Raw genomic sequence first — 27,886 nt, forward strand, 5'->3', positions numbered from 1 at the left:
AGGTTTTCTCCCACGGAGCTGCCGGGCGCAGCCCAGCCCCTCCGCGCGCCTTCCCCAGGCTCCTCGCCGCTCAGGGTGCGGCCAGCCGAGCCTCGGCGCTTTGCTTTCCTCTTGCGCGCTAAGGACGCCTGAGCGAGCCGGGCGTCGGCTCCCTCGCTTCTGGGTTGGGCCCAGGTAAAGGCGGAGCGAGAGATGTCAGGAGGGAGGGCGGCCCGACACGCAGCGCTGTTATGAGTGTCCCACAGTCGCCGGGCGAGGGCTGGGGGTGGGGTGGGGTGGAGGGCGGCGGCGGCTCCACGCCCAGGCTTGCAAGTTGAGCAAAGCATCCCCCAAGGTGCGGCTTGGCCTCTCCGGTGCCAGCAGGGAGGGGACTGGCCGGTCTCCTCCTCCTCTTCCGCAGTCCCCGCCCGCCGCCACCATCTCCAGCAGCGCCGCGCCTTCGGCTGCCTCCTCACCTGGACGCCGCCGCGGCTGCTCAGCACCACCAACACCTGCCTCTTTCTCTCTTTCTTTCTGTTTTACTTTAAAAGTTCCTACTTTGCTCTTCATTAGACCCCTCCCTTCCCCTTCAAATCCCCTTCCCCTCTTTAACGCCCAACCCCGGCCTTTGACCTCCATTTTGCCCCACCACTTTTGCACGCTTTCTCTTTCTCTCTTTTTTTTTGGACTCTGTCGCTTTTGGGGAACTAACTCCTTGAGGACTTGCGCCTTGCGAAGGCCGCTTGCTGCCGGGCGTTGGAGGGAGGGGGAGAAAGCGCACGAGAGCGCGCGAGCCAGAGGGGAGCAGCCTTTCGCCCGCCAGAGAAGTTCATGCTTTTGTTCTGATCTGTGGGGGTTTCCTTTTCTGATTCTGAGGCACCCAAGTCTGAGCCAGCCCAGCCGCCAAGATGAGCATCAACGGATCCCACCCCAGGATCAACACGGTGGGGAGGATGGTCAGAACCGACTCCGGGCCGGATATGCGCTATGATATTAACAACCATGCGATGCTGAGCGGCGGAGGTGGAGGAGGAGGAGGAGGGGGAAGCAGCCATACCCACACTCATAAGATGTATTACATCCAGAAAAACTACGGGGACATGAGCTCGGAAGGCTACACGTAAGTGCAAACAGTCTGGAGATCTACCGTCCTGATTTTCGTATTTTCCAGTTGGAAACAGACGCACGCGTTAAGGCGCGCGTTTGTAGCTCGCTGTTGCTAACCCGAAGCGGTTTATGGAATGGTTCCCACCCTTGATTGTGATCAAAGCTCTCTGAATGTGAATAAATCCAACCAATTTATTTGATGCCGCCCCTCGACACTTTCCACATTGCGCTTAATTTATTGGTGGAGAAGATAGTGGTTGCATTTGGAGTATTGGCAAAGCTATTTCCTCGGGGGCCTTTAAAAAAAAGTGAGCGCGCGGCGAAGTTGAGAACTTTTTGTTGCTGGTTCTCTGCAGGTTCTGTGTTTTGAAGTTTGGCTCAGTTGCTGTTTGTTGTTGGATTTTAGAGCTGGGGGGGAGGGGAGAGAAGGGGCTGATGAGAACTCCTTGCAAGGGGGGGGGGTAGGGAGGAGGAATGCTCGGGGGTTTCCACCAGTTACCTCAGCCCCATTGAAAATGTAAAGTTTCATGGCGGCTCTTGTCCTTATCTCTTACATGCCTTTGGCTGATAACCTCCTGGATGAGTTCCAGCTAAGTTTTCCCAGATAAGGATTCTTTGCAGTAAAAGAGACTTCCTTTGTGAGTGGGAGTTGCCAAAAATCGAGGCTGAGAACATCTTCATCCTTACCCAGTTCTTTAAAGTGATACAACTGCTGAACGATAATTAAATGTCACTAGCTTTCCCATGAGAAAGACTTTCGATTTATTGCCCCGAGAAAGAAAAATGTGTTATGTTTTCCTGTTCAGAAGGCACTGCTGTTTACAAGATAACATGCACCTGTGAACCACTTCACACATTACATTTCCTATGAAGCTTTTAAGTGCACCCAAAAGGTATGCCACAAATGTTTTCCAAACAAACGTATCAGATTTATCAGGGAGCAGTGACTGACCTCAGCGTCTTGTGAATTGTGCAATCCTTCACATGTGTAGTTCAGTAAACATGCATGTAGTGGGAAGCTGTAGACATTTGTGACTCGACGGTGCTCATACATGCAGGTTGTGGTATTTCTAACGTGGAAGTGCATTCTGTAGAAGGAAAACATTGACATATGAAACATTCTTTTGTCTTGCTTTATTATTTACATTTGATTGGTTTTCATTTAACTGTGGCTCATAAAGTGGTTTCAGTGGTGTGGTTCAGCTGTGGAAGAGGTGGACTAACTGTGATGGGAGTGCTCTTCTGAGCATTGCTCTTTTTACTGAGTCTGATACCGTCCCACACTTTTTACTTGCAGATTAGAAGTTACCGACTTCTGAGGAATGTGTTTTGCAGTTCAAGTTCGCAGAAATTTCTTCCTCCCTTTCTTTTAACAAAGGCCAACTGCTTTGCTTAATGAGTTTCAGCAGGTTTTTTTTTTTTAAAAAAGCTGGGTTGTAGTTTAAATAAAAAAATTCTTTCCAGTAGCACCTTAAAGACCAACTATGTTAGTTCTTGGTATGAGCTTTCGTGTGCATGCACACTTCTTCAGATAGGTATCTGAAGAAGTGTGCATGCACACGAAAGCTCATACCAAGAACTAACTTAGTTGGTCTTTAAGGTGCTACTGGAAAGAATTTTTTTATTTTGACTATGGCAGACCAACACGGCTACCTATCTACTACTGGGTTGTAGTTTGTTAGACAGCTCAGGAAGGACTTTTCTTCTGCTCCATGGACACCTCCAGATCCATGTTTTACTACTGAATTGTTGCTCTTGACACAATCATCATGCACTACTCATGGATTAGTAGCTCAAATGCTACCACTTCAATGCTCTCAGCAGGAGCTAAAGTGCCACAAAAGGTGGGGGGAGGACTCCCTTTGCTATGCAAAATTAGGGGATTTCAGCAGAAAGTTACTGGATAAGTACTAGAAATGAAGCAGGATGACCATGGCAAAACTGTCCCAGGTACAAATCCGGGTTGCATATGGCTGCTCTGATTAGCACCATGAGCTCAAATCATCATGAATGCGCAGTAAAAATGACACCTGGAAGCTATTCCAGTAAAGGTGCCACATTGGTGTGTGGTGTTCTAGGAATGTAAAAATTCCCAGAGGAATGTAGATAAGCTGCTATAGGAAACGAAGGACAAGTTGATCTGTCGGCTTCGACGATAAAAATACAAGTTCACAGTCCACCTTGCAATGCAGCTGTTTACTTTTTCGGAACTTGGGCTGCACTTTCTGTGTGGGCGTGTATCCACAGGCAGCTGGTAAAACAGCGTGCTTGTTTTCAAGTCCCCCTAATGTGTTCTGTGTTTGAAGAATCATTCCATTCTCATCCCCACCCTGCCTCATAACCCTTGGCACTTTATTTCTTCTGCTTTGTTTATATTGCTTCTCTCTCCCCCCCCCATTCCCCCGAGAAATTGGGTGTAGGCAGCTTAGCAGGGCAGCTTCATATATATTTTACCTATTTATTTGCAATATTTACCGTATATACCACCCAGTGACAAAAAAAGTTCTCTGCATGGCTTATAAGCAAAATTAAAACAGTAACATACAATAATGCAAAGTGACAACAAATCCAAAACAGACTATAGCAGCAGAGGATAACATCAGTGCAAGTGATCTGAAAAGGACTAAAATTATATTTCACATTGAAAAGCCTGGGGAAATAAAGTATTCACCTCAGGCTGAAAAGACCATAATAGAGATTTTACATATATTGTTCATGTGCAATATATCGAGTTTGAACCACGTCATACATCAGAACAGTTGCAATTGTGTATTTTTGCGTGGAAGCAAATCGAATCAGCATTTGTGGGTCTTGTAAAAACTCCAGCAGAAGTGTTGTCTCAGTGGTATACACTCAGAATGTATTTGCTTAAGGCTAGAAACCTAAACTCTTCTTAAAGTTGGGATACATAATCTAATTCATCCTAAATTGTTAATCCCCATTTTACAGATGGGGAATAGAGGTTGAAAGAGATCTGCCTTAAAAGTACTCACTGAGTGAGTTAAAAGTACTGAGTGAGGATAAATGGGGTTAAGTTCCCAGTCTATTGAAGAATGCTTCATGCAATCATGCCTGTCTTTTGATAACAGCAGCATCTAGTGGGAGACATGCCCTTGTGAATGAAATCTCACAAATGAACACATGGGTAGAGCTTTCATATGTTACATCACCACAAACACAATGTTTTTCAGTGGAATCAGTTCATACATTAAGTACATAACGTATGTGCACCAGTTCTAGTGGTACAATTCTGGAGCATTCTGGGCCCAGTTCTTCCCTTCTAGAAAGCAAGCCTTAATGACCTTGGGAAACATGATTAGGGTTCCCTATATATCTGAACATCCAACCACCCCAGGCTAGCTCAGCAGCAGCTATGCAGAGGCAAGGTAGTATTTAGCATATGCACTACAATCTCTGATCATGGGCAGGCACTCTCGTAGATGTGGAAAATGGCAGCAATGCAGTAGGTTAAATATTTTGCCAGGCTGATGAATTTCACCTGTTGGATTTTTACCTGTCATGTAGCTGTTAAGTGCACAGGAGCCCTGAAGAAATTAAACCTGGCAACCATACATAGGATTCCAGGAACTTATCCTCTCCATTGGAATTAATACCATGATGCTTACATGGGTGTTGAAAAGTTCAGGGCTCTATAAGTATAGGTTGACTTTAGCAGTCACTGTTCTTCATCTCATTATTACTCTTCCTTTTGTGTAGGACTGAACAACTGAAGGTTCTCTGAGCTGTCCCATCATTTTTTCCAGTGTGCTGCTGTTGCATATCAGCTCCTTTGTGCTTGTGTGGCTGAACAGGGCCACCATACAAGCCTGTTGATAAATAAGACTTCAGCCCTAACTCCACATACCGTGGAATAAGCTCTGTTGAATTCAGTAGAGCTTGTTTCTGAATAGACATGGTTAGGACTGCAGCCTAACTGAAGGTATGCAATAGATGTGCCTGGTTCATTATGACCCTGGTTTGAATCCCTGTATAAAATGCTGTACAAGTAGATATGCTAAACTATTTATATAATTTTGTACTTTTTCTGTTGCACAACTGGAGGCTAAGTTCAGGGCTGGTTTCCACAAATTTAGCGTCTTGCAGAACTTTATTACAGAAAGTTGAGTTACTTGTGAGTATAATTTGGTGCCTAAATTCATAAAGGAATGCTGGCTCTATATTGTTTCAAAAGGATCTGCCCACTTGTTTGTTAATCAGTGATTTACTAGTTAGATCTGCACATAGTATTGCAAGTTTCGCAATGTCTTGTTTTCTTGTATTTCACAGGTTAAACCTTATCTGGGCCCAAATTGGAGTCTGATTACATGGCAGATTTACACCCTTGTCAGCCCAGCAAAAGCTGCCAGCAATTTAATTACTATCCTGTGTAACCTCAGAAGAATGTTTCAAGATAGACCCAGGACTAGAGACCTTGCATTTGTCTTTAGTGACAGCATAGCTTATCCATGAATTCATCCCATGAGTTCCCTTGCTGAAATTAGTTCAGATTAGATTAGTAAACCTGGTAGCAGAGGAAGTGCATTAGGCAATAGAAGGCTGTAAAAACAGTAACTCCTATCCTTCCAACAACTAGTGACTTTCCTGAAAAGCATGCAGCATTTCAGAGGAGCACTTGTTAAACACAGAATTCAGTGCATTTTTTCTTTATTTCTCTTTGTTCCATTTTTGCCTGCAAAAACTTCTGAAACCTTGCAAACTTCTCGGATATGAGTCTTGAGGATCAGGCGTTTAGCCCATTTATTATTTTTTTATGAACTGCATTCAAACAGAAATACTGCTCTCTCTGTGTGTGAGAGAGAAATATGGAAATTTAAATGCAAAAGTGACGATACTTCCATCTGAGTTTCAGCATAGTTACCTTTGGGGCGGAGTCTCTGTCCTGCCGAGGCTTATTCTGTCGCCCTTTGTTCATTTTATTAACTAGTACCTTGCTCAGGTAGCATTTCCAGCCTCTCCCTGCCCTGAGGGCTTGAGCAAGCTGTCTCTGTAATGTTCCCAGCTTCTGTAACCCTGGGAACTGAGGAAGAGGGTGGTTTCTGTGGAACCTCAATTGACAGGGAATTACACTGCTGCCCTCAATTGCCAGCCTGTTTCTGCAATTCAGTTAAAAAAAAATTTTTATAACACCCTTAGCACTGTTTTAAACCAGCAATCCCTTTGAATTGTGTACACTGCAGAGCACAATAGTTAAAGCTACTCCCAGTAGGTTTGAGAGAAACCAAAGGTCTTTATATACCTCTTAGGCAGGCATAGGCAATCTCGGCCCTCCAGATGTTTTGGGACTACAACTCCCACCATCCCTGACCACTGGTCCTGTTAGCTAGGGCTGATGGGAGTTGTAGTCCCAAATCATCTGGAGGGCCGAGTTTGCCTATGCCTGCTCTAGTGGTGTTGGCTTCTGTAACTACAGGGTGGTGGTTGCCTCCTGTCGACACACAGTCTTTGCAAGTATTTACTCGACGAACATCCGCAGCACTATGCTATTTGTACAGGTGTGTGTTGACGGGGGGCAGGCGGTCCACATATTTATTTTGCTCAGATCTTTAGCCAGTTTGATGTAGGATCCACAACAGTGATGCTGAATGAGATTAAAATGATGGCGCACCATGTGGTAGAGCAGTGTGGGTTCCCAAATTGTGGTCCATGGATCATTGATGGGTCACAAGCCTCATTGAGGAAGTCTGTGGCATGTCCTCATTCAATGTCCATATTGTTTTTTAATTGTATTTCCCCCTCTGCTCTGCAACATCTTCCGTTTCTTAATGCTGCATGCGTTTTAATGGTGTTAAAATTAGAATTCTATGAAATGCAAATTGCAATACAATAAAATGCAAGGAGCAATAAAAAGACAATTTTAAAAAATGTACAGCATCTGGCACAGCACATTACATTTGTGACACACACCATTGTAATAATTAAGAGGTCCACTAAGACCATCAACAATTTCCAGGCCTCTGTTGGGGGGGAAACTTTGGGAACCACTGTGACAGAGCATTGGATAATCATGATGATAAAACATCTCTGCTGAAAATATTATGATTCTGTACTTATTACTTTTTAAAAAAAAAATCCTGCCCTGCCCCATGTAGTTCAGAGTACTCACCTATTTTCTCTTAACTACAACCCTGCAAGGTTAGCTAAGAGATAGTAACTAGCCTAATGTCACCTATTAGTTTTGCTGGCTGGCTGGAAATTTGAACCTGGGTCTCTCTAGTCCAAACTCTTAACCACTACATCCCTCTCACAGCTTCCCCTCCTCACCACCCCAGACCCCCATTTAGGCTTGAAAACATCTGTCTACTGACACCAGCAGAAGGTTATTTTCAAGCCTAATTCCAGCATGTAGCTTCTTGATCTCTTTATCTGGTGCTTTTATAACAGGATGGCCATCTTCAGCCAGGGGTTTTTCTCCATTATGCTGTTTGGAGGTACAGAGGTTTATAGAATAATTTGCATGCGTTATTTCAGAAATCCTACCAGTGACACATACCGAGGTCAAGGTTATTAAATAGCTTGCATCAGGTTCATGGCAATATTTACCTGGGGATTTCCTGCCTCACAATTCACACTCTCCGTTACCATGTTACCACTGTTCAATACTCCCCACTCCCCCGTAACTGTTTCCTTTAAAGTTGGCCTGCATAAGGTTTCCAAGTGTATGGTACCTGCATTGATACTTAACGATCATAACAGCCGCTTCAAAATCTGCTGTAGCAAATGTCCTTCCGATGTAACTTGCACAGGCAAGTTGGAATAGCAGACTGAACAGTCATGCAAAGACCAGAATTACAGCTTAATTTTTTAAAAAAGAAATTGGGATCTCCCTATGTCTCCGTTTTCAGAGCCCTGCCCTGTGTGAATACATACACCAAGTCTCTTCTTTGCTAATAAAGGAAGGCTGCCACCCGTCATGATATCCCAAGTTGTGCGTTAGGAGTGTCCTGTATATGCCATGACTAATGAAATGATCACACGATAAAAAGCAGAGAGCAGAATCTGCTTGCCAAGTACTCTTCAATTGTACATAGCTAATTATTGCAGGTGGGTTAGCTCAAGAGAGGGAGAGAGAAATGATAATAATAAAATAAACCCACTAGAAGCAAAGAGTGCTGCAACACAGCAAATCTTTAGTCATGAGGAACTACAAGAGGGATAAGCCTTTCATTAGAAAAAGGGGCGAGGCCTCTTTGCCACAGACTCTGGGAGAGCTGCACATGAAGCCTTGTCAAAAGGTTGGGTGTGCTGAGGCAGCAAGCTTGATGCCCAAATATTGTGTCATCAACTGTGATGATTCTCTTTTAAGTCAAATGATATGGGGTACACAGTCCTAAAGGAGTGAAGCCAGTGTGTCATAGTGGAAAGGCTGCAACGCAAAGAAGTCCTGTGTTCAAATCCCTATTCGGGCCCAGTGCAGATTTTGTCTGCCACTCTCTTAACCATGGATCAGAAGTAGGTTGTGAGCTTGTATAATCCTCCTCTTAATCACCATTCAGTATTACTTATGTACTATTGCTAACCATGGTGAATACGTAACAAGGTTGTTTCTTGATCAAGGTCTTGCGTGCCGACTTTAACTCTCATTTCAAGAATTGGTTGAAAGAATTGGGAACCATAGTTAGCGATGGTTTGCATGTAATGCTGAACCATGGTTAAGGAGAACAAAGCAAGGGGAATTAATGCTGGAGAGTGACTATGCTGGGAAAGTGCAGGGAACTACAGTGGGGGATAACGTCACTGGATAATCCCTGGGAAGATTAAATGTTTTGTTTTGCTGTTATGATTCTCCAAAGCTAAGAATGGGCAGTGTTTTGTGTGACCTCAGGCTGTTGTTAGCATTTTAAAAAGGAAGTAAAGTTCTTTACGATTGCAGAGACAGGTTTGCCTTATTTATTTATTTATTGGAGCAATTTATTAATTGCTTCATTTTTTAAAAACAATGTATAAAAGGTATAAAATTTGTAATTATCCAAATAGCCTCCAACCTATTAAAAAAACCCCAAGCAAACAGGCTGCTTGGCACATTCCTGGGTTAGTTTTGAAAGGGACAGACATTGGATCCGTCTTATTTGTGCCATTTAACCTTTTAAAAGTTTAAGAAACAAAGCCAGTGGAAACCTAATCATAGCAGCATTCTGCAGCTGATGTGGAATGGGTGTGTGAACTCTTTCAAAATAGTGATTACTAATGGTGTAGATTTACACTTGATTTTCATTTCTGTGCAAGTTGCATTCAACCACAGTTGTAAATGCCAACAAATTTTTATACAGGGGTTTAATCTTTTCGGTAGGGGAGTATCCAATCTTGGGGGGCAGTGAAGTTCACAGTTGTGTAGGTTTAAGGTTGCTTTGGGATTTAAAAAAGGATAAGAAGAATGTGATGGATCATGGCTGTGTGAACAATTGATAACTGGGACTCTTTCAGAACATCTCCACCAGTAGATAATTTTTAATCAGATGTGTTTGACAGGTACTTTAGAAGAGAATCTTGGCAGACCTTAGAGCAGGTATAGGCAAACTCCGGCCCTCCAGATGTTTGGGACTACAATTCCCATCATCCCTGACCACTGGTCCTGTTACCTAGGGTTGATGGAAATTGTAGTCCCAAACATCTGGAGGGCTGAGTTTTCCTGTGCCTGCCTTAGAGAGCCCCGCAGTGGGACAGAGCACATTGTATGATACACTTGACAGTAAGGAGTCCTGTCCTCAGTGATCCATGGCATTTCCCCCAGCTCTTTCTATTCATTTTGGAATTAGAGCATCTCCTGAAATGTTCTGTACCTCTGATCTCATATATTTGCCCACCTCAAGACAGTGGTAATACGTTGCATCAATATACAGAAAAATTAATGCACATAATAACTGCTTAACTCCCTTTTTCGCTACGCCTCGTAGGCTACATTATTTCTTTAAGGGTTACCATGTGTAATTAATGTCAGAAGTTACTGTTGCCTGCATTATCTCCAAGTGATGCACCAGTGACTGTACAAAGTCCTTCAATGATTTAATCATGGCATACAGTATTCCTCCCCCCCCCCCTTGCATCTGACTTCTTTTATCCAGGCTGCCTTTCATTGTAATCCCATGCTTGTTCAGACAGGTTGGTTGGGAGGTGAAAATAGAAAGCACAGTTCCTTTTTTCACATGGGAGAATTGCTTAATTATTTAAATATGAGCAATAAGAAGTCGCAACTAATTCTTGTTATGCACGTGCTCTCTCTCTCTCTCACACACACACATGTAGCTTATCTAAAAGCAACACTTAAAAGTAGTTTTTAACCATTCCTAAAATTTAATAGTAGTCAAGAGTTTTGCTTGTGGGGCCCCACCTGAGTAATACTGCCCTGAGGTTTCTTCCTAGGGTGGTGTAGAGTTGTCTGCCCACCCCACCCACATCCAAGGAAGGGTGTGTGTCTGGGTAGGGCTCATAGGCAGCCATTTAAGAGTTTACAATCTAAATAATAATAATTAGGGCCATCTACTGATCAGCCTTTGTGTGAAAGCGTAAAAAATGAGAGGAGTCCTTATTCTCATTTACCTCAAACTCAAACGGACTCCACTCAGGGTGGAGCAACTGTATCACATCTGTGCGTACCTAGGCATGCATTCTCACATGCGCATACTTTGCTCTGACCTTTCCATACAAGTTGGACAACTTCTGTACATACAGTTGAATGAATTGGGCTATGCACACTCATGTTAGCTGCCTCATGCAGTAAGCCCAAAGCACTTCGCTGAGCTAGGCCCAAGTGTGGAGCAAAAAACTGCTTTTTTTGGGGGGGGTGATACCCTTTCTCTGTGACACTCGGGCTGCATGGACCGTTTACAAAGGGGGGCATGAAAAATCTGACAGGTGGTTGTTGCTGGAAGTATGTAAAAGTTGTTGATTTGCAAACAAAAAAATGACACCTATCAGTTCGAAAACGCATGCAGGGAGAATGGTAGGAAATGAATATTTTCATTATTTCAGCAGAGATGTTTCATTTACTCTCTTTCCCCCCCACAGTGCAGGAGACTGTTGGCTCCTCCATGCATTCAAGGATGGCACATACACAAAATGAATCAAAAGCTTCCTTTGCTTTCTTCCAGTCCCTCACTTGAATTCTGGGCCAGTAAACGCCAGTCTCTTATCTGAATGCTGGATCAACAAATATAGGTGGTCCTTCCCAGAATGCCCTTGCTTTCTGAGCTGGAGGGAACACATTTTCCTCAACAATAATTGTGAGCAATCTACTTCACTTTATGGCTCACAGTGGCATCAAGGTGCATTATGGATGCTGGTAGAGTTTACGTTTCCATGGGAGAAAATAGGTGGCTGCTTGTACTTCTTTGGGGGTTCACAGACTTCTTTGGGGGTCCACCTCTCTGCTTTTTCTCTTCTGCCTACTTCAAGTGGGAGGATGGGCATGAGAAGCATATAGACTGGAGAAGGCATCAGCAGGAGCTCTGTGTACATGAGGTCACATAGGTGCCATGTTTCTCCTTAGAAATCTTCTCCATTTGGCCTGGAAGGCAGACTTGACAGAGCCATACCCACCTGGCATCTTACACCTGGCATCTTACAATGCCATGCACTGAACAGGTGAAGCCACAATACCCAATTCCAAAAGAAGAATCTGGAAGATTTAGGAACCCTGCTTGAATATGTCGTTTCTGAGTTTGGTTCCTTTTTCTGTCACCCTGCACGGCAACAATGCAGCAGTGTTAGAAACTGGCATGGAAAAGCTAGGAGCCAGAGGGCTTCTGGGACCTGGGTTGTGGGTGCCGAAACAGAATGTCTAGTCGCCATGGGGGGCAGGGGGGCGGTCGGGTAGCAACACTTTTTATTTATTATTTTGATATGCATGAACTAGTACACAATTCACATAAGTGATACCTTGTTAATATCACATTTTTAGCAGAAACTGTTAGCGTTTTTAGCAGAAATTTGGTGTTTACAATAAAAATATTGGTAAAGTACTTCAGTTTTCAAAACACTCTGCTCTTTATTGTTGAACTCTTTAACATATTGTCTATCCTTAACATATACTTTGAGACTTCAAAGCACATACATTTCAGTAATCCTTGAGGGCCAGCCAGGCACAAAAACTGGCACCCAGACTTTTTGAGGTGCTCGCAAATGGAGAATCTTTGGGCGCAAAATGCTAATTTTGAAGCCTGAGTGCAAGTGTCAAACCTAGCAGTTGCTCAAACATCACCTATTCACCTTTCCTCAACCTTATTTATTCTTTCTATAGCTGTCCATATTTGCTTTTACAATCTATGCTGGCTAGTTCTGGAAACATACAGTGTACAGCCACACACCCAACAGACTCATAATGGTTTTCGAATTACAGTCGTGCCTTGGTTCTCAAATGGAATATGTTCCGGAAGTCTGTTCAACTTCCAAAAACGTTTGAAAACCAAGGTGCGGCTTCCGATTGACTGCAGGAGCTTCTGCACTCAATCGGAAGCAGCAGAAGCTGTGTTGGACGTTTGGCTTCCAAAAAATGTTCGCAAACTGGAACACTCATTTCAAGGTTTGCGGTGTTCGGGAGCCAAAATGTTTGAGTCTTAAATTGTTTGAGAACCAAGGCACAACTGTACAATAATGGCTAACTGTGGCAACAGAAATAAGCCGCTGTGAACTTCAAATAAATGTACTCCTCCCCTCTTCTCTATTCCAGCTGAGAGGAGATCAGAAGCTTTCACTTGTGTATTTGATTAGCTGCAGTTTAGTGTTTCGTCCAAACCGTAAAACAGTCAGTCAGTCAAAACTATGGTTTGTTGAAACTTGGCAGCTTTGTTGCCCAAGATGTGAATTGACGTGTTTCAGCAAACCAGATTCGAACATTATGACAAATTGTGTTTAATAAAAAATGCAAGTGGAAGCTTCTATCGATTCATGGTTGTACCAGAGGAGGAAGCGGGGGAGGTCTGTGCTAGCCTGGGGCTCTCAAATGTTTTTCCTCTAGTTTATTACTATGTCTGAAAGCAAGCAGTATCACTGGCATCTGTGACAGCAGCTTAGAACACAGTTCTTCTCATATGATTCACACCCTTTTCTATTTGATGTAGTGACTTTGCTGTATCTCTGTGTCGCAGGTTTCATTTGCGCACACCCATGTGTGGTTAAATCTGGAACTTGCCACATGAGAGAAATCTATTGAAAAATACCCCACAGAAACACAGTAAATGCTAGAGTTCCACTGGTAAAGGGCACATCCCGCTGAAGTGGTCACAGTGCAAAACTGATGTAGAAAAGCCAGGCCTTGGGAAAAATGACTATAAAAATCTTTCCAATTTCAAGGCTGAATCACAGATGCACGTGTAACAGCACGTGAAAATAATTTTGGGTTGCACTCAATGCTAGTTGTAGTCAAGGGTCAGGGTGGATTTGATTTAAATCACGTTTTAAATCACTAATCAGTAAGACTTGATTTAAATCATTTTTTTTTTACAGAAAGACTCATTCTTGCTGGTATAATCTTAATAATTACAACCAGATGAAGGTTTCATTTTTGGAATAATAAATTTTCAGAGTAGTTTTTACAGTTATATAAAAAAATTCTGATTTGGTTATACTATTAGAAATATATAGACAGATAATTATGTAATTATTGTGAGGTTTAATAAGTTAACTGTTTATATTTGGACAATTTTCTGCTGTACAGTGGTATCTCGGGTTAAGAACTTAATTCGTTCCAGAGGTCTGTTCTTAACCTGAAACTGTTCTTAACCTGAAGCACCACTTTAGCTAATGGGGCCTCCTGCTGCCACCGCACAGCCGGACCACGATTTTTGTTCTCATCCTGAAACAAAGTTCTTAACCCGAGGTACTATTTCTGGGTTAGCGGAGTCTGTAACCTGAAGTGTCTGTAACCTGAGGTACCACTGTACTTTATTGGAAGGAGAAAAATAATCATTTCCTTAATAACAATTTAAACAATTTATTTAACTAAAACAATAACATTGTAGCATATGTATCCATGTTTGTTAACTGATGTGGTTATTTTTTTTAAAAAAAAACCCAAAACCTTAGACTGAGTTTTAGCACACATGAAAAACTTTAAACAAATCCTTATTTCCTCGTGAATAGCCTTTGGACTATAATGTAACTTAAATAGAAAACTATCTTTAGAAATATTTTTCCTCCAAAAGCATTTTATTTTAAAATCCGATTTAAATAAAAAAATCCAATTTAAATCAAAACTGATTTACTTTTTTAAAAAAAATCTGATTTTTTAAAAAAGAAAACCATTGATTTTTATCCTCCCTTGTTAGAGTAGACCTGTTGAAATTAATGAACATGCCTCACTTAATTTCTGTTTCTTTTTTCCTACTTCTTTACTTCATTTGATCATACATAAGAGCCTACTTTAAATTTGGAGGGGCAGCCCTTGCTGTCATACGAAGAAAGTCATTTACAGGCTGCAAAGTTTGGCAGATATTAAAAGTATTGTGCATTTGAACTGCAGTGGCTGTTTTGCATGTGCCAGTTGTCACTTGATGTTTAATTCATTGCTTTATGAACTTGCATGTAAATCCATAATCGCGTTGAAGTCACTAGGTGAGCAATACACATGCTGACTGTAATAATTCACTTGTTAAATTATTATTGTTGTTGTTGTTGTTGTTGTTGTTGTTGTTACAAGAGAGCTCTTGAATCTGACTGCACAGGATAGAATTTAGCTTACGCTGCAGAAAATAATCAGTACAAGTGAATGCACTTAGCCAGCTGGATTAAGCTTGGAAGTTTGTTGGTTTACTAAAGTATCTGTTTTAATAGAGGTGCTTCGATTTGGGAAATGCCTGAGCTTGTTGGGTGAGCTCTGATGCCATCAGTGAGGTGTGGCTCCTAGTTTGCAGCACCTCACCCATAGACAACTAGTGCAGGCTTGCACCTGTGGCTGAGTGCAGCATGACCAAACACTTGCAAAGCTGCCTCTCTCACACAGCTATCCTTTGTGTATATTATATATAAAGCGGCCTTTGAAGCAGAACACCCCTTCCTTTAACAGGGAGGTTGTTTCAAAATGCACTTTGTTCTTCTTCTCCTATTAGCAGGCTGCAGCAGTGGCTGGGTGGGAGTTGAGGAAGCCCCCATCTCCCAACTGCTGCCCCTAAAATAAGTAGGCAAGGGACTTTAATCTCTGCTCATCAGTTGATGACCAAAGATGAAATCCTGTTGTCTAGGCTTTGTGATCCTGTTCGCTGCTGGGAACAGAGGAGTGAAGGATTAAACCCTATCCTTCCACCCATCAGCTGACAGAACCAGTGACGTCAGCTGGTGGGTGTTTGGGGGAAATGGCCTGGTGGGCTACATTAGACAAGCCAGAGGTTTCCCAACCTGGTAGCATACATTTTTAAAAACAAGTTATCCAAAGCTTGTAGTCTCTTCTCTATGGTACTGGTACATTTTACCTACATAAAAGGAGATTTTCTAAGCAGGCTACATTACTAAGCTGTTCCTGTTAGAAGCACGATTTCCAGAATGTATTTTTCTGCCTTGAAAGTAATAGAATTGTAGAGTTGGAAGGGACTCCTGGTGTTATTTAGTCCCACTCCCTGCAGCAGTGCAGGAATCTCTTGCCCAGCGTGGGGCTCAAACACATGAACCTGAGATTAAGAGTCTCCTGCTCTATTGACAGAGCTATCCCAGCTCAGTCTTCCAGTTGACAATACAGAATTCCAAAAGATGGTTCTCTTGGACTGTTATCACTTTGGAATCATTGTATCTAAAAAGACAGATTAAGTCTCAGGTACGGAAATCCTCTGATTATATTGAATGTGTTTTGAGCTCAAATGGAAAGAACCACATTATTGGGTTCCAAACAGGCTTTCTGAATCCACTCTGATCCCTTCTCCTTGGACGTATATAATCCCAAGCTCCCAAACTGTTTCTGAATATCTTGTTCAGGATAGGTTCAGTTTACTTGGGAATGCTGTTCTGGATAAAACTTCAGTAGTGGCAGAAGTTTATGTTATGTGTTGGCTTTCTTCTTCTTTCTTATTATAAAACCTTGTCATGCCTGGGCCCTTAGGCTCTGTTACATAAAAGCTGGTTGGCAATACCCTCACCAAGATGCCACATACATGAATCTGGAATAGTATCTTGTTTTGTAGATTGGTTGAGAAAGCAAGGTCTGTATTCTCTGTCTGGTTAAATATCCGTAACAGGTTCAGAAAATCAGGTACAGGTTTCAGCTTGAGCATTTATCATCATCATATCATCACCACCATCAGTGCTCTTAATGCTTTGTAGTGTAATGTAAGTGAACCCCTGTCCCAAGGTTCTTTTAGCCTAAATTTAGACAGTTCAGAGAGGAGGTAACAGAGGAGTTGGCCAAGGATAACAAGGGATGGGTATATAACCAAATACAGTGGTGTGTGCTTTGGCTTCATTTGAAATGAGATCTCAGTCCAGATTTCACAGAAGAAGGAGGGATTTGAAGGAAGACAGCTGGTGTCATATATAATTCTGGAGGAATTTACAGAATGATGGGTAAGAAGGGAGAATGGACTGAGCAGTTTTGCACTTGAGTATTCCGGCTGTCCTGGTCTTCCTGTGTGTTTCTAGGCTAGACTAAGAATGTCTGTTTCATACACCATTCATCCTTGTGTTTGTTTCGTTGGCAGAATGGTAATCACAAGCCAGTATTTATTTTTTACTTAGCTCACATTCCCACCGTGGTTTTTATGAGGCTGCAGACTCAGCATTGTAACTCTTTTGTGACACACACAGACAGACACAAAGGAGGGGCAAGTGTATCAAGGAGAATCTCTGTGAAGCCGCACAGGTTACAACACTTTAATTTGAATAAGGTGTGCTGCTTGCTTTTGGGAAATGCATTTAAAATCCGTGATTAATTACATCTGTGTGATTAATTCTCGGCCTCTCTTTCTCCTTCCCTTAGCCACAATGGAACCGGCACAATGTCCAGGCGTCAAAACACCATTCAAGACCTTCTGCAAAATTGCTCCGATTGCCTCATGCGTGCCGAACTCATAGTGCAGCCTGTAAGTCTTGTTCCATCACTGAACCTATATGAATGCTAACCTGGGAGATGCTGTTTCCCCATTCTGAATGAGCAAGCGAGAACGCAGACCTCAGAAAAAATGCTGTGGAACAGTTTATTACAGAGGTTGCCTGCTTTTTAAGACTTGTGTGCACTTCTGGCTTTTTTGAATAAGTTCTGTGGGTGCCAGTCCCACTAGTCACTTCTTTCCCTGCTCCCCCGGATCAGCTGCACTCTCGTGAGATGGAAAAAGAGAGCAAGTGCACACAAATGTAGTTTCATTTTTCCAAGGTAGAATTCAGTAGAATTAACCAGAGTAGAAAGAGTGTCGTCCTCCAGTTAAGGAGGAAAAGTATAATCTTATGATCAAAGGAGTAGTTGGGGGTCGGGGAGCTCAGGGGCTTTGTAGGCACCAAGAAGATGCTTCAAGGGTTCCGTTGCACCCATGTTGGTGACCCCTGGTTTATTAGGAAGGAAGGAAGGAAGGAAGGAAGGAAGGAAGGAAGGAAGGAAGGGAGGGAGGGAGGTTCTGTAGCTTAGCGGTGCAGCACCTGCTCTGCAAACTCAAAGGTTCTAGGTCAGCCTTTCTCAACCTGTGGGTCCCCAGATGTTGCCGAACTACAACTCCCATCACCCCTAGCTAGCAAGGCCAGAGCTCAGGGATGATGGGAGTTGTAGTCCAACAACATCTGGGGACCCATAGGTTGAGAACCGCTGTTCTAGGTTCAATCCTTGGTCTCTCCAGTAACGAGGGATTAGCTAGCAGGAGATGTAGAAGACTTTGGCTAAAGACCCTTGAGAGCTGATACATATCAGATTAGGCAGTGCTGTACTAGATGAACAAACAGTACGGTCTGGTGTAAGGCAGCTTCCTGTACAAAACATACTTAACTGTCCGAATATTAGAGAGAGAGAGAGAGAGAGAGAGAGAAGGCAGTATGACTATAATAGCATGTACATTTATTTACACCCTCCCCCAGTTCATCCCAAGGAAGAGCATATTAATGCCTGCTGGTTCCTGTATACACACACATCTATTTAATAAACAGAGTCACAGCTCCATGTTGAGGTCTGCCTCCTTGCTTGCCCCTCTGCTGCTGGTGCCCTGCCTCTTCTTTTTCAGGATTCACTGTTTTCACAGCTAGGTTTCTAGGACTGCTTTCTAGGTTGCTTGCAGAAATGCCTATTAAGAAAACGCCCTCTCAGCTGGTAGAACATAATCTCAGAAACAAATCTAGGAGGAATGAAGTGGCCATCCAAGCGGCCAATTACCAGGGAATAAGGTTGGGATTGACTTTGTATATAAAACATAACCCAATCTTGCAGGTGACTCTTCAGGGGGAATGATTGCCACTTGTCCATCTGGCCAGTTGCTCTCTACTTGGATAGGCCTCAATTCTCCAAGGAGGTCATGTCCAGCCCTGCCTTAGCCAAGCTGCTTTTGAGCAGCTATTACCGCTGGCCTGAAAGTGAGACCTTATTTAACGGAGCCTTGCTATGAAACCTGCAAGTGCAATTTGTTCATTCTCCTTCCTAGCCTCAGATGTTGGTAGGCCTTTAACAAATGGCATTTCCCTGCAGTGCTACCATCCTGGTGTTGAAAGGAAGGCAGGAATGAACCAAGAGTTAATGGGCAAAAGCTCCCAAGCACCTGAGTGGCTCACACAGGACAGCTTCCCAGGAGATTGTACCCAGCAGATCCTTCTTTAGACCACGCTTGTCACTTTTGTTTCTGTACCTGGTGTAGTTTAGGCGTAGTCATAATGATAATGGATAACAGCAACGATAAATAACACGCCACATATATTTCAAATATTAGCTGTTTCATGGGTTTCAGTGCATTACCGACAGAAAACTTGCAGCATTAAAAAACCCCAGAGTTTAGAACATCCTGCACACATTGCCTCTTGGTATCACATTATTTTTGTGGTGGTGGTGGGGCTTTTGAACTAAATATGGTGATTTTGTTTGTTTGTTTGTTTCCTTTCACTTAGGAGCTGAAGTATGGGGATGGTATCCAGATTAGCAGGAACCGAGAGCTGGAAGATTGCTTTGCTCAGGCAAATGAGCACATGGACATCCTCGATGGGCTGATCAGAGAGATGAGGCAAATGGGGCAGCCCTGTGAGCTGTACCAGAAAAGGTACCGCCCATCTGTTTTTGTCTCCTGGCCTTTCCCCACAGACTTCTAGTTATTATATGTGGGCTTACTTCAGTTTACACTTAGCATAGTCCAGGCGCTTGACTCTGCCTTGTGTTTAATCAATAAATAGATGCCCATGAATTATACGAGGAGGTTTGTACCAGGTATGTGCTCTGGTGGATTCAAGTGGTCCTTTTCGTCAGGCGTACCAAATGGCAAGCCATTCAGGACTACAGTAAATAGTGGTGCTGCATACCTGTATTGGGAAATTTTTAATGTTTGATGTTTTATTGTGCTTTTTATGTTCTGGAAGCCACCCAGAGTGGCTGGGGAAACCAAGCCAGATGGGCGAGGTATAAATAATAAAATTCTTCTTCTCCTTCTCCTTCTCCAGGACTCTTGCTCATCTAATGAGACTGTGTACCTTGAATTTTTAGTACTATTTCATTCTGTGGAACACAAAGCATGGATTTCCCCCTTCCATTCTTATTCTTTTCAATCCAGGAATGTCATGTTCATTGCACTTATTTATTTGTCTTTCAAAAACTAAACAAAAACAAAACTGCAGCGAACCATCTTAGTGGATCAGGCATCTAGTGCATTATCCCCATATTCCACCATTGCTATTACTGGATGTTACCCAGTAAGTTTATAGTGCTGGGGGGAAATAGAGGACTTTATCCCATATTTTTCATTACAAGCTTATGGTGGCTCAGAGCCTGCAAATGTATTCCCCCTCCTCCTTTGCTCCATCTCTTTTGTCTTATAGCCCCTTGACATTGTTCTCCTTCGTTGTCCTTTCAGATTGCTTCAGCTTCAAGAGCAGATGCGTGCCCTCTACAAAGCGATCAGTGTACCTCGTGCCCGTAGGGCTAGCTCCAAAGGTGGTGCGTTTACCTCCCAGAGTGGATCGGGATGGGACGAATACACCAGGCGTTGCACCACAGAATGTCTGAACTGGATGAGGCAGCAGAAGGTAAAGTGTGCTTCGTGCTCTGGCTTTTGTTGAGAAAATGGAACTGCATTTTTCTCCCCTCCACCAACACCACACCAGCCAGTTCTTGTTCTGACAATTCAGGGAGTGGCAGGGGTGTCTCCCTAGTTTCCTGTCGCCGGCGTTACTGTGGCTTGCTGGGAAGGGTGAGGTGGGGAGATTGGTGCAGTGCAGACGCAGTGACAATTCAGTGCTCCTGCCAAGGTGTCCCTCCCGGTAAGCCACAGCGATAGGACTGTGGAGAGGGAGTCCCCTTCCCATTGTCTGCTTCTGGGCACGGCACTTTCCAGCCTCAAAATAAAATATCAGCAGGAGTTAAGGGAAAGTAAGCCAGCCCCTTTCTCTTGAGTCTGTGTTGTTTTAGAACCTTCTGGACGCACCTATTGCAAGCTCAGAACATTAATCCAAGCACAGCAAAGATTAACTCTATGTACACAGTGCATTGCTACAGTCATCCTATTTTTGCATAAAGAAAAGGGGTGGGAAAAAATAATGGTTCAGACAATAACTGAAGAAAAAAAGAATACGGTGGACAGAAAAAGAAACGAATGAAAGATCTCATGTGGCTGGCAAATTGGAAAATGGAAAGGAAAACAAGAGACCTGCAGATGTGGCAATAAGTCATTTGCTAAAGGGGCTTGCAGTTGGTTTTTATGGAATGGTTTTCTTTAAGATGACTATTTGAATGGCAGCTTAATTTCCCTACCTGTTCTGCAAGGAAACAGGCACCCCTCTTATAGCAGCCGCCGCCGCCTAGGAAGCCTTTGCAGCGTTTCAGCTGTGCCAGAGTCCAATTATGGTCACAGTTTACCTACCATAAATGTGAAATGCTCTTTCCAAACAGAGCAACGCCACCAGCATAGGGCAGGAAGCAGGAGAGGATGACACACACAATCACACTATTGCTACATACTCTGCAGGTACAGAAGGGGAGATGGGGCCCCCTTTTAAGTCCCTCCCCAAATACCTGCCGTGTTGTCAGCCCAATGTAAATAGGCTTCCTGACCTAGTTGCCTTCCAACTTTCTTATCTTACCTTGACCTTCTCTGGCTTTGCATTCTGTCTGCAGAGCCCAAGTTACAGCATGCCAAAGAAATGTGATACGTAGGGAAGCCCCGCCGGTAGCTTTTGTTTTCTTGAAAGTGTTTTGTTTTACTTCCCTGTCGTTTTGGAGATAGGAAAGCCGTGGGCTTTGGACCTGGGTTGGGTTTCTCTGGTGGGGCCGGGAGCTGGAAATGAGTCACCTTTTTCGTTCACACACACATTGACAAACGTTCGTTCTCGCTGCTGCTTTGATGGCTTTGGCTCACGGTGAGCTGAAAAAAAGAAGGAATAAAGTTCTTTTTTTTCAGATGGCCGACAGCCTAAAATGGCTTCGCTCGCTGGAGCCATTCCAGCTTCACTTAAGCACAGGTGTGGCTCAGGGTGGTGTCTGTGGTAGCGTTATTGCTGTGCTGAATCATAATTAGTTCTTTTAAAGAAATAGCAGCTGATACCTGATTTTGAAGGTAGAAGAGAAATATCCTACACCATTTGAATGGGCAGAGCATTTTCTGGAACGCAGCTCAGCTCTCCCAAGGCTGCTTAGTGTCTCCCTTCCTCAGTCCACTGTCTGCAAAATGGAAATCTGAAAGAGTTGGCATGTGAAAGAACAGGATAGGGCACACTTCTTAATACTTCACATGTTATCAGTACCTAAATATTGGCTGGTCATCTTAATTTTCACATGTTAAAAGCAACGGTAACACATGCTAGCAAGGAGTGTGTGTGTGTGTGTGTGTGTGTGTGTGTGTAGAAAGAGCTAGTTTCAAGTTCAAATTATTAAAGACTTTCTTAACTTTACCATTTAGAAAATACAAAAGTTTTTCTGTCATGGTGTGCATGGAGCTGAGGGCTGCAGAGCAACAAGACATGGTGCACAAATTTAATAGTATTTGGGCGACTGCTTCACTAATGTGGTTGGAAAGGGTGGCTGGGTGGAAATCAATCTTCCCTGTAAAAAGGTGTCATGATAACTTGGCTCCTGCTGGTCTATAGCTACCTGTAGATGCCTTCTGAAGTTCTTTGGTTCCTGTTCTACTGTGGCACCTAAGGTAGTTTTATTCTGTTACCTTCTCCCCTGCTTTGTGGAGCAGAAGGGGACATTGGGGAAGGCTTTAGTCTTTTCCGATTTGCACGACTGCTGTGAAATAGTAACCCCAAGCAACTATATCCCAAGCAAGGATAACCACCCGGTAGCTGCCGAACCATGTCTTCCTTGCAAAGCAGCTCTATATACCTTTGCCTGTGCACCATTGTTTTAATTTTGCTTCACATTGGCACCTATATAAATAAACCACTAAAGAAGATGCTCATTCTTCCTTTCAGTCTGAAATGGAGCTAGTAAAATGGGGATTTGACGCGGCAGCTATTGAGCAACAAATTGCCGACCACAGGAGATTCCATAATTCCATTGGAGACTATCGCTGGCACTTGGACAAAGTCAAAACCGACCTGGTAAGATACTGATTCTGCTTCCTTGATTTTTTGCATCACTGCCTGTTTTAAATTGCTAACCGGTGGTTTCACATCTGGTGAAATATTTGAAAGAGCCCTGTTTTAGCACTGCTGTGTTTTGCTTATTGAGAAGTATTGGTGCATGAAAGAGCATTCTCTCTCTCTCTCTCTCTCTCTCTCTCTCTCTCTCTCTCCCACACACACACACACTTTGTATGGTTGTAAATGAGTCTAACTTTGGGTCAGCAGCAATGTATCTAGGGGCCTCCATTGCACATATTGGTATTCTATCAAAATATTTAAGTATCTGCACCCACTCCTTTCTACACTCTTTCTGCCTCTGTTATCTTATGGACACTTCCTGGGTTGCGGACCCTGTTGTTCTCCAGATGTTGTTAAAATTCAGCTCGCATTGGCTCCAACCAGCATGGCCAGTAGTGAGGGAAGCTGGAAGCTGGAGTCCTTCAACACCTGGAGTGTCGCAGGTTCTCCATCCCTGATCTAAAGCATCCTGTGTTTCCCATTCAGGTTGGCGTCAAGCCCCAACACGGTCTCCTTTGCCACTTCTGCTTGTCCTTTGGTTGCCAGCATTCCCTTGCCCCTTCTTGCTGAGGCATGTGGCCATTGATTGTGGCTATTTGTGATATAAAGAGGCTCCCTAGGAAACTGACTGTACAAATTATTCCATCTTAAATTTTGTTTCTGCAGAGGCCCCCTTGGTAAATGGGTCAAATTTGTAAGCTGTAGAAGATCTTTATTCTTTTTATTCTTTTGTCCGCAGCGTGAGAAGGCTGCTGTTCATCAGCTGGAGGAGGAATATGAATATCTTCTGGTAAGCTAAAGAACAACTGAATTTCCGAAGGCCTTGTTATGTGTGCTTTGCCTTCTTAGCAGTGGAGCATCCTTTGAGTCAGGGAAGACAACTATGGATCCCACAAGGATGAAAAGTGCAGGTTAAGCCCAGTCATGGTGGAACTTGACCGTTCTTAGTTTTTATTTCAACAATTAATCCTTAATTATAAAGTTGCATCTAGAAACTTGTGGGCAATACTTGCTGAAGTATCTCTGCATGGCAACTTACCCTTGTTCATTACAGTCGTACCTTAGAAGTTGAACGGAAACTGTTCTGGAAGTCCATTCGACTTCCAAAATGTTCGGAAACCAAAGTGCGGCTTCTAATTGGCTGTAGGAAGCTCCTGCAGCCAATCAGAAGCTGCCTCAGACGTTCGACTCCCAAAAGAATGTTGGAAATCCAGAACACTCAATTCCGGGTTTCAATCGTTCAGGAGCCGATTTGTAAGGGAGCCAAGTCATTTGAGACCCAAGGTACAACTGCATTTGCATTTTAAAAAAATGTTGTCATGGAGCAGAATACAGATTTCCCCTCTTTCTTTTCTTTAAAGTGCAAAGTATCCCCAGCCCAAATGGGGGCAAAAGAGTGTTGGGTGTGTAGCCATTTGCTTTCCAGAGCTCTGTCTTGATCCCTCTGTTTTGTTCCACAGTTTTGTTTGCACAATAAGCTTTGATCCTTAAGTCTGAAGCTCATTGCTTTGATGTTTTGTAGAGATTCTCCTTTGAAAGAATGGATCAGTTGCGCCAGCTGCAAAACATCATCCAGGCCACTAGCAGAGAAATCATGTGGATCAATGACTGTGAGGAGGAGGAGCTTCTCTACGACTGGAGTGACAGGAACACCGATATTGCCCGGAAGCAGGAGGCCTTCTCTGTAAGTTACACTAAGACATCTTTGTTCCGACCGGCTTTCCCAGCTGGATCATTACCATAAATGTAATAAATAAAATAAAATTTATCATGAGTGCCTACCTTGTTACAGTTTCAGTCTTTTTAAAAAATGCATTTTCTGGCCTGGGGTTTGAACTGTTTTTAATTACCTTTGGTGTAATTCTCCTTGAGACAGTTGTTCAGAAGGCAATTAATGAATCAGTGATGATGATAATACTTTGTGTGGTAGGAAAAAGGTACGAAGGATCTTTTGTGTGCTTGATTCAGTAAGGCTGTTCTTGCTAATATAGAGCACAAATTAAGCCTGGAAGGTTTGCAGGCCTATAAACATCCCACAATATAAATACGCTTGATTGTATTAGTCCCATTGAAATTAATGGGCTTGACTAGTTTAGCTTCATTCAGTTACAAACCCACTAATCTTACTATATGCTGGTGATATGACCTTATATGAATTCAACTTTTACTGTCCTTCTTATTTTAAGGTTGGCCTTATCACTTGTTCCTTTTCTGTATATAGAAACGCATGAGCCAACTGGAAGTTAAGGAAAAAGAACTCAACAAGTTGAAGCAAGAATGTGACCAACTGGTTGTCAACCAGCACCCTGCCTCAGACAAAATCGAGGTATATCTTAAACTTCCTACGATCTTGCTCTGCTCTTTTTTATGGAGGGTGAGATACAAAGGTTCCACAGAAGCGAAAGGCACTGCAAATCAGATCTTGAACCTTGAGCCCTGACCAATTTTTGGTTGATCAACAAGAGTCAGTGTTAGAAACAATGCAGGACTACCTGCAGGCTGATCAAAGACTGGTTGCTCTGGTTGTGTGAGTGACCGTTTTATAACCCTGGTTTACAACTGCGCTTAGTGATGGGCCACTTTTGGTGTTTGAAGTGGAGGGCCAAGTTTTCCTGTAGGTTTTCCTTTAAGCAAGTCCAGTTCCTTTAAGCCTTTATCGTCTCTTCCTCCCTCCAAAGCTGTTTTAGGAAGTTTTGAGAGGTGTCGTTGCTAGCTAGGTAAAAGAAATGAATGAATGAATGAATGGAGGATGAACTGTGATTTATTTACTCTTTAAATATATAGGCCTACATGGATACACTGCAAACTCAGTGGAGCTGGATTCTCCAGATCACCAAGTGCATTGATGTTCATCTCAAGGAGAATGCAGCATACTTTCAGGTGTGTGCAGTCATAACGGATATTAGAAGTTGAATCCCAAGCAACAGCATTTAAACTCTTATGTTTGGTTGTATAATTTTTTGGGGGGAGGGGGGAGAGGATTCACAAACATGCAGTATCTTGCACTCCAACTATTAGTAAGTAAGAAACGGCAGATTGTGAGTTTAGCTTGTAGTACGGAAGGCTTGCTAAATAAAGCGTCTGAAATTGGATTGAAGGTAATAGGCTGTCTTTAGTTTAGTTTCCTTCATTTATTCTTCATATATCCATGCTCTAGAAAGGGGATTGTATTCATATGTTCAAGTGCTGCATTTCCTATTAATGTCTGTTAGTTCAGTGTAGATTTTACGAGTTCAGCATTACTAATCGCTTAAAAGTCTGTTGGAACCTACAATACTATACTGAAATCTCATTCAGGGCCCACTGTTATCATTCTGTACAAAATGTACACTTCACACCTTTAATTTATTTTACAACATTTGTGTTCTGGCTTTTTCACCAAGGAGCTCAAGGCAGGATAGAGGGTTCTCCCCACTTCATTTTATCCCCACAACAAACACTGTGAGTTAAGTTAGACTAAGAGAAAGTGACTGGCCCAAAGTCACCCAGTGACCTTCATGACTGAGTAGAGATTTGAGTCCTGGTCTCAAGTGCTAGTACGACACTCTAACCACTATGCCCCACTAGTGTGATTAGATAAAGATAATCATATGTCTGTTTGCTTTTCATGCATAGTTTTTTGAGGAAGCCCAGTCAACTGAGAGCTATTTGAAGAATCTACAGGATTCCATCAGAAAGAAGTTCATCTGTGATAAGAATATGTCCCTGCAAGTTCTATTGGAGCAGATCAAAGAGTTGGAGGTATGGTTGCCACTTTGTTTTGAGATCCCACAGCTTCTTTCAACTTCAGCAGGACTAAGCCCATAAGGGCAGATTTCCTTGTATATGAAAGATACTGTGTTTGAAAGACAGGCGACATGAAATCTCATTGTGGCTGTTTGAAGCCATTGGGTGAGGAAAATGAGAGGTGTTAAGGAGAAGGTCTGGGGAAATTGCAATTTCCAGGCTTTCTTGTCACGCTGATGTGATTAAAAATGAGCAGCTGCTCCTTTGGTCTATTTCACCGAGTATATTATACTTCATATATTTGGGACTGCTGCAGCATTTTATGTACTCAAGCAGAACTTCAGATGGATTTTTTTAGTTTTCTTTTCCTCTGTTATTGATTGCAGAACCCCTAATTTTAGAGTTTATAACTTTTAAGACTTTATAGAACTCTAAAATATAAACTCTGATTTTCTCAAACTGTTACCATTGAAGTCTACCAAGATACTTGTCTTAAATTTGAAGAGAATCTGGATTTGACCAATAGCAAATGCAGGTCTGTGTTAGTGAATGCGGTTCCTTGTTTATAAGTTTTTTTTGCCATGACAAACTTTCTCTGTCTTTCTAGAGTGAGCGAGAGAAAATTTTGGAATACAAGAGACAAGTGCAAAATTTGGTGAATAAGTCTAAGAAGATTGTCCAGCTAAAGCCACGGAACCCTGATTACAAGAGCAATAAGCCAATCATTCTCAAGGCTCTGTGTGACTACAAACAAGATCTGGTAAGAATCATGCTATTGATTAATTACTCAATCATTGATCGTATATATTTTAGATTTATTGGCAATCCCATCCCAAGTACCTGAGGCAGGCTACTGTGTAGCTTCAGCTAAAATCTGCTTAAAATGGACCAAATGTATTGGATGATAAATAATCTGTTCTAGTTTCTTTTTTACTGCAGCTGCTAAGCAGGTGCTCAGGTAGAAATGTCTTCAAATGTTTCCAAAGATGCATTTGAACTCCATTCAGATCTATTGCTTGGTATAGCCCTCGTAGGACTATGCCATTCCTGAAGGTTGGGGAAACTGCATGCTTGAATGAAGTATGATGTGTTCTAAGCACTACAGAGAACACCCTGTGATTGACCCATCAAATGGTAGATTATGTTGTTCTGCATCCGCTGGGCACAGAGTATTGCAGTAGTTTAGCCTAACAATTTTTACATGAGGTTATTTTATGCATACATATATAAAAAGTTGCATGTTAATAGGAATGCATGCCAGCTTCAATCCCGTACATCTTGGCCTCTGGGTATCCAAGCCCTTTTTATATGTGTATTCAGACCTATGACTAAAAGTTGTCTAGTCTTAGGGAGGATTCCAACTAATTACATCAACTGAAAACTA

The 27,886-nt window shown here is 42.7% G+C and overlaps 1 protein-coding gene across 3 annotated transcripts in view; it reads left to right on the forward strand.

Moving 5' to 3' along the window:
- The first annotated feature begins 436 nt into the window (after window positions 1–436).
- DSP (desmoplakin) overlaps window positions 437–27,886 on the forward strand; it is a 51,143-nt gene continuing 23,693 nt past the window's right edge. For 2 of the 3 annotated variants that reach the window (XM_082234111.1, XM_082234112.1), the window contains exons 1-11: window positions 438–1,099; window positions 17,000–17,102; window positions 19,096–19,244; window positions 20,049–20,220; window positions 22,606–22,734; window positions 23,516–23,566; window positions 24,299–24,460; window positions 24,998–25,102; window positions 25,561–25,656; window positions 26,392–26,517; window positions 27,110–27,262. In XM_082234111.1, the coding sequence (XP_082090237.1) occupies window positions 888–1,099; window positions 17,000–17,102; window positions 19,096–19,244; window positions 20,049–20,220; window positions 22,606–22,734; window positions 23,516–23,566; window positions 24,299–24,460; window positions 24,998–25,102; window positions 25,561–25,656; window positions 26,392–26,517; window positions 27,110–27,262 (1,458 nt within the window). In that variant the 5' untranslated portion in view covers window positions 438–887. Of the gene's footprint in view, window positions 1,100–16,999; window positions 17,103–19,095; window positions 19,245–20,048; window positions 20,221–22,605; window positions 22,735–23,515; window positions 23,567–24,298; window positions 24,461–24,997; window positions 25,103–25,560; window positions 25,657–26,391; window positions 26,518–27,109; window positions 27,263–27,886 lie in introns of all 3 variants that reach the window. The other variant, XM_082234110.1, reaches the window with a different exon arrangement.

Source organism: Podarcis vaucheri, assembly GCF_965113315.1.
Source record: "Podarcis vaucheri genome assembly, chromosome: 8".
NCBI lineage: Eukaryota > Metazoa > Chordata > Lepidosauria > Squamata > Lacertidae > Podarcis > Podarcis vaucheri.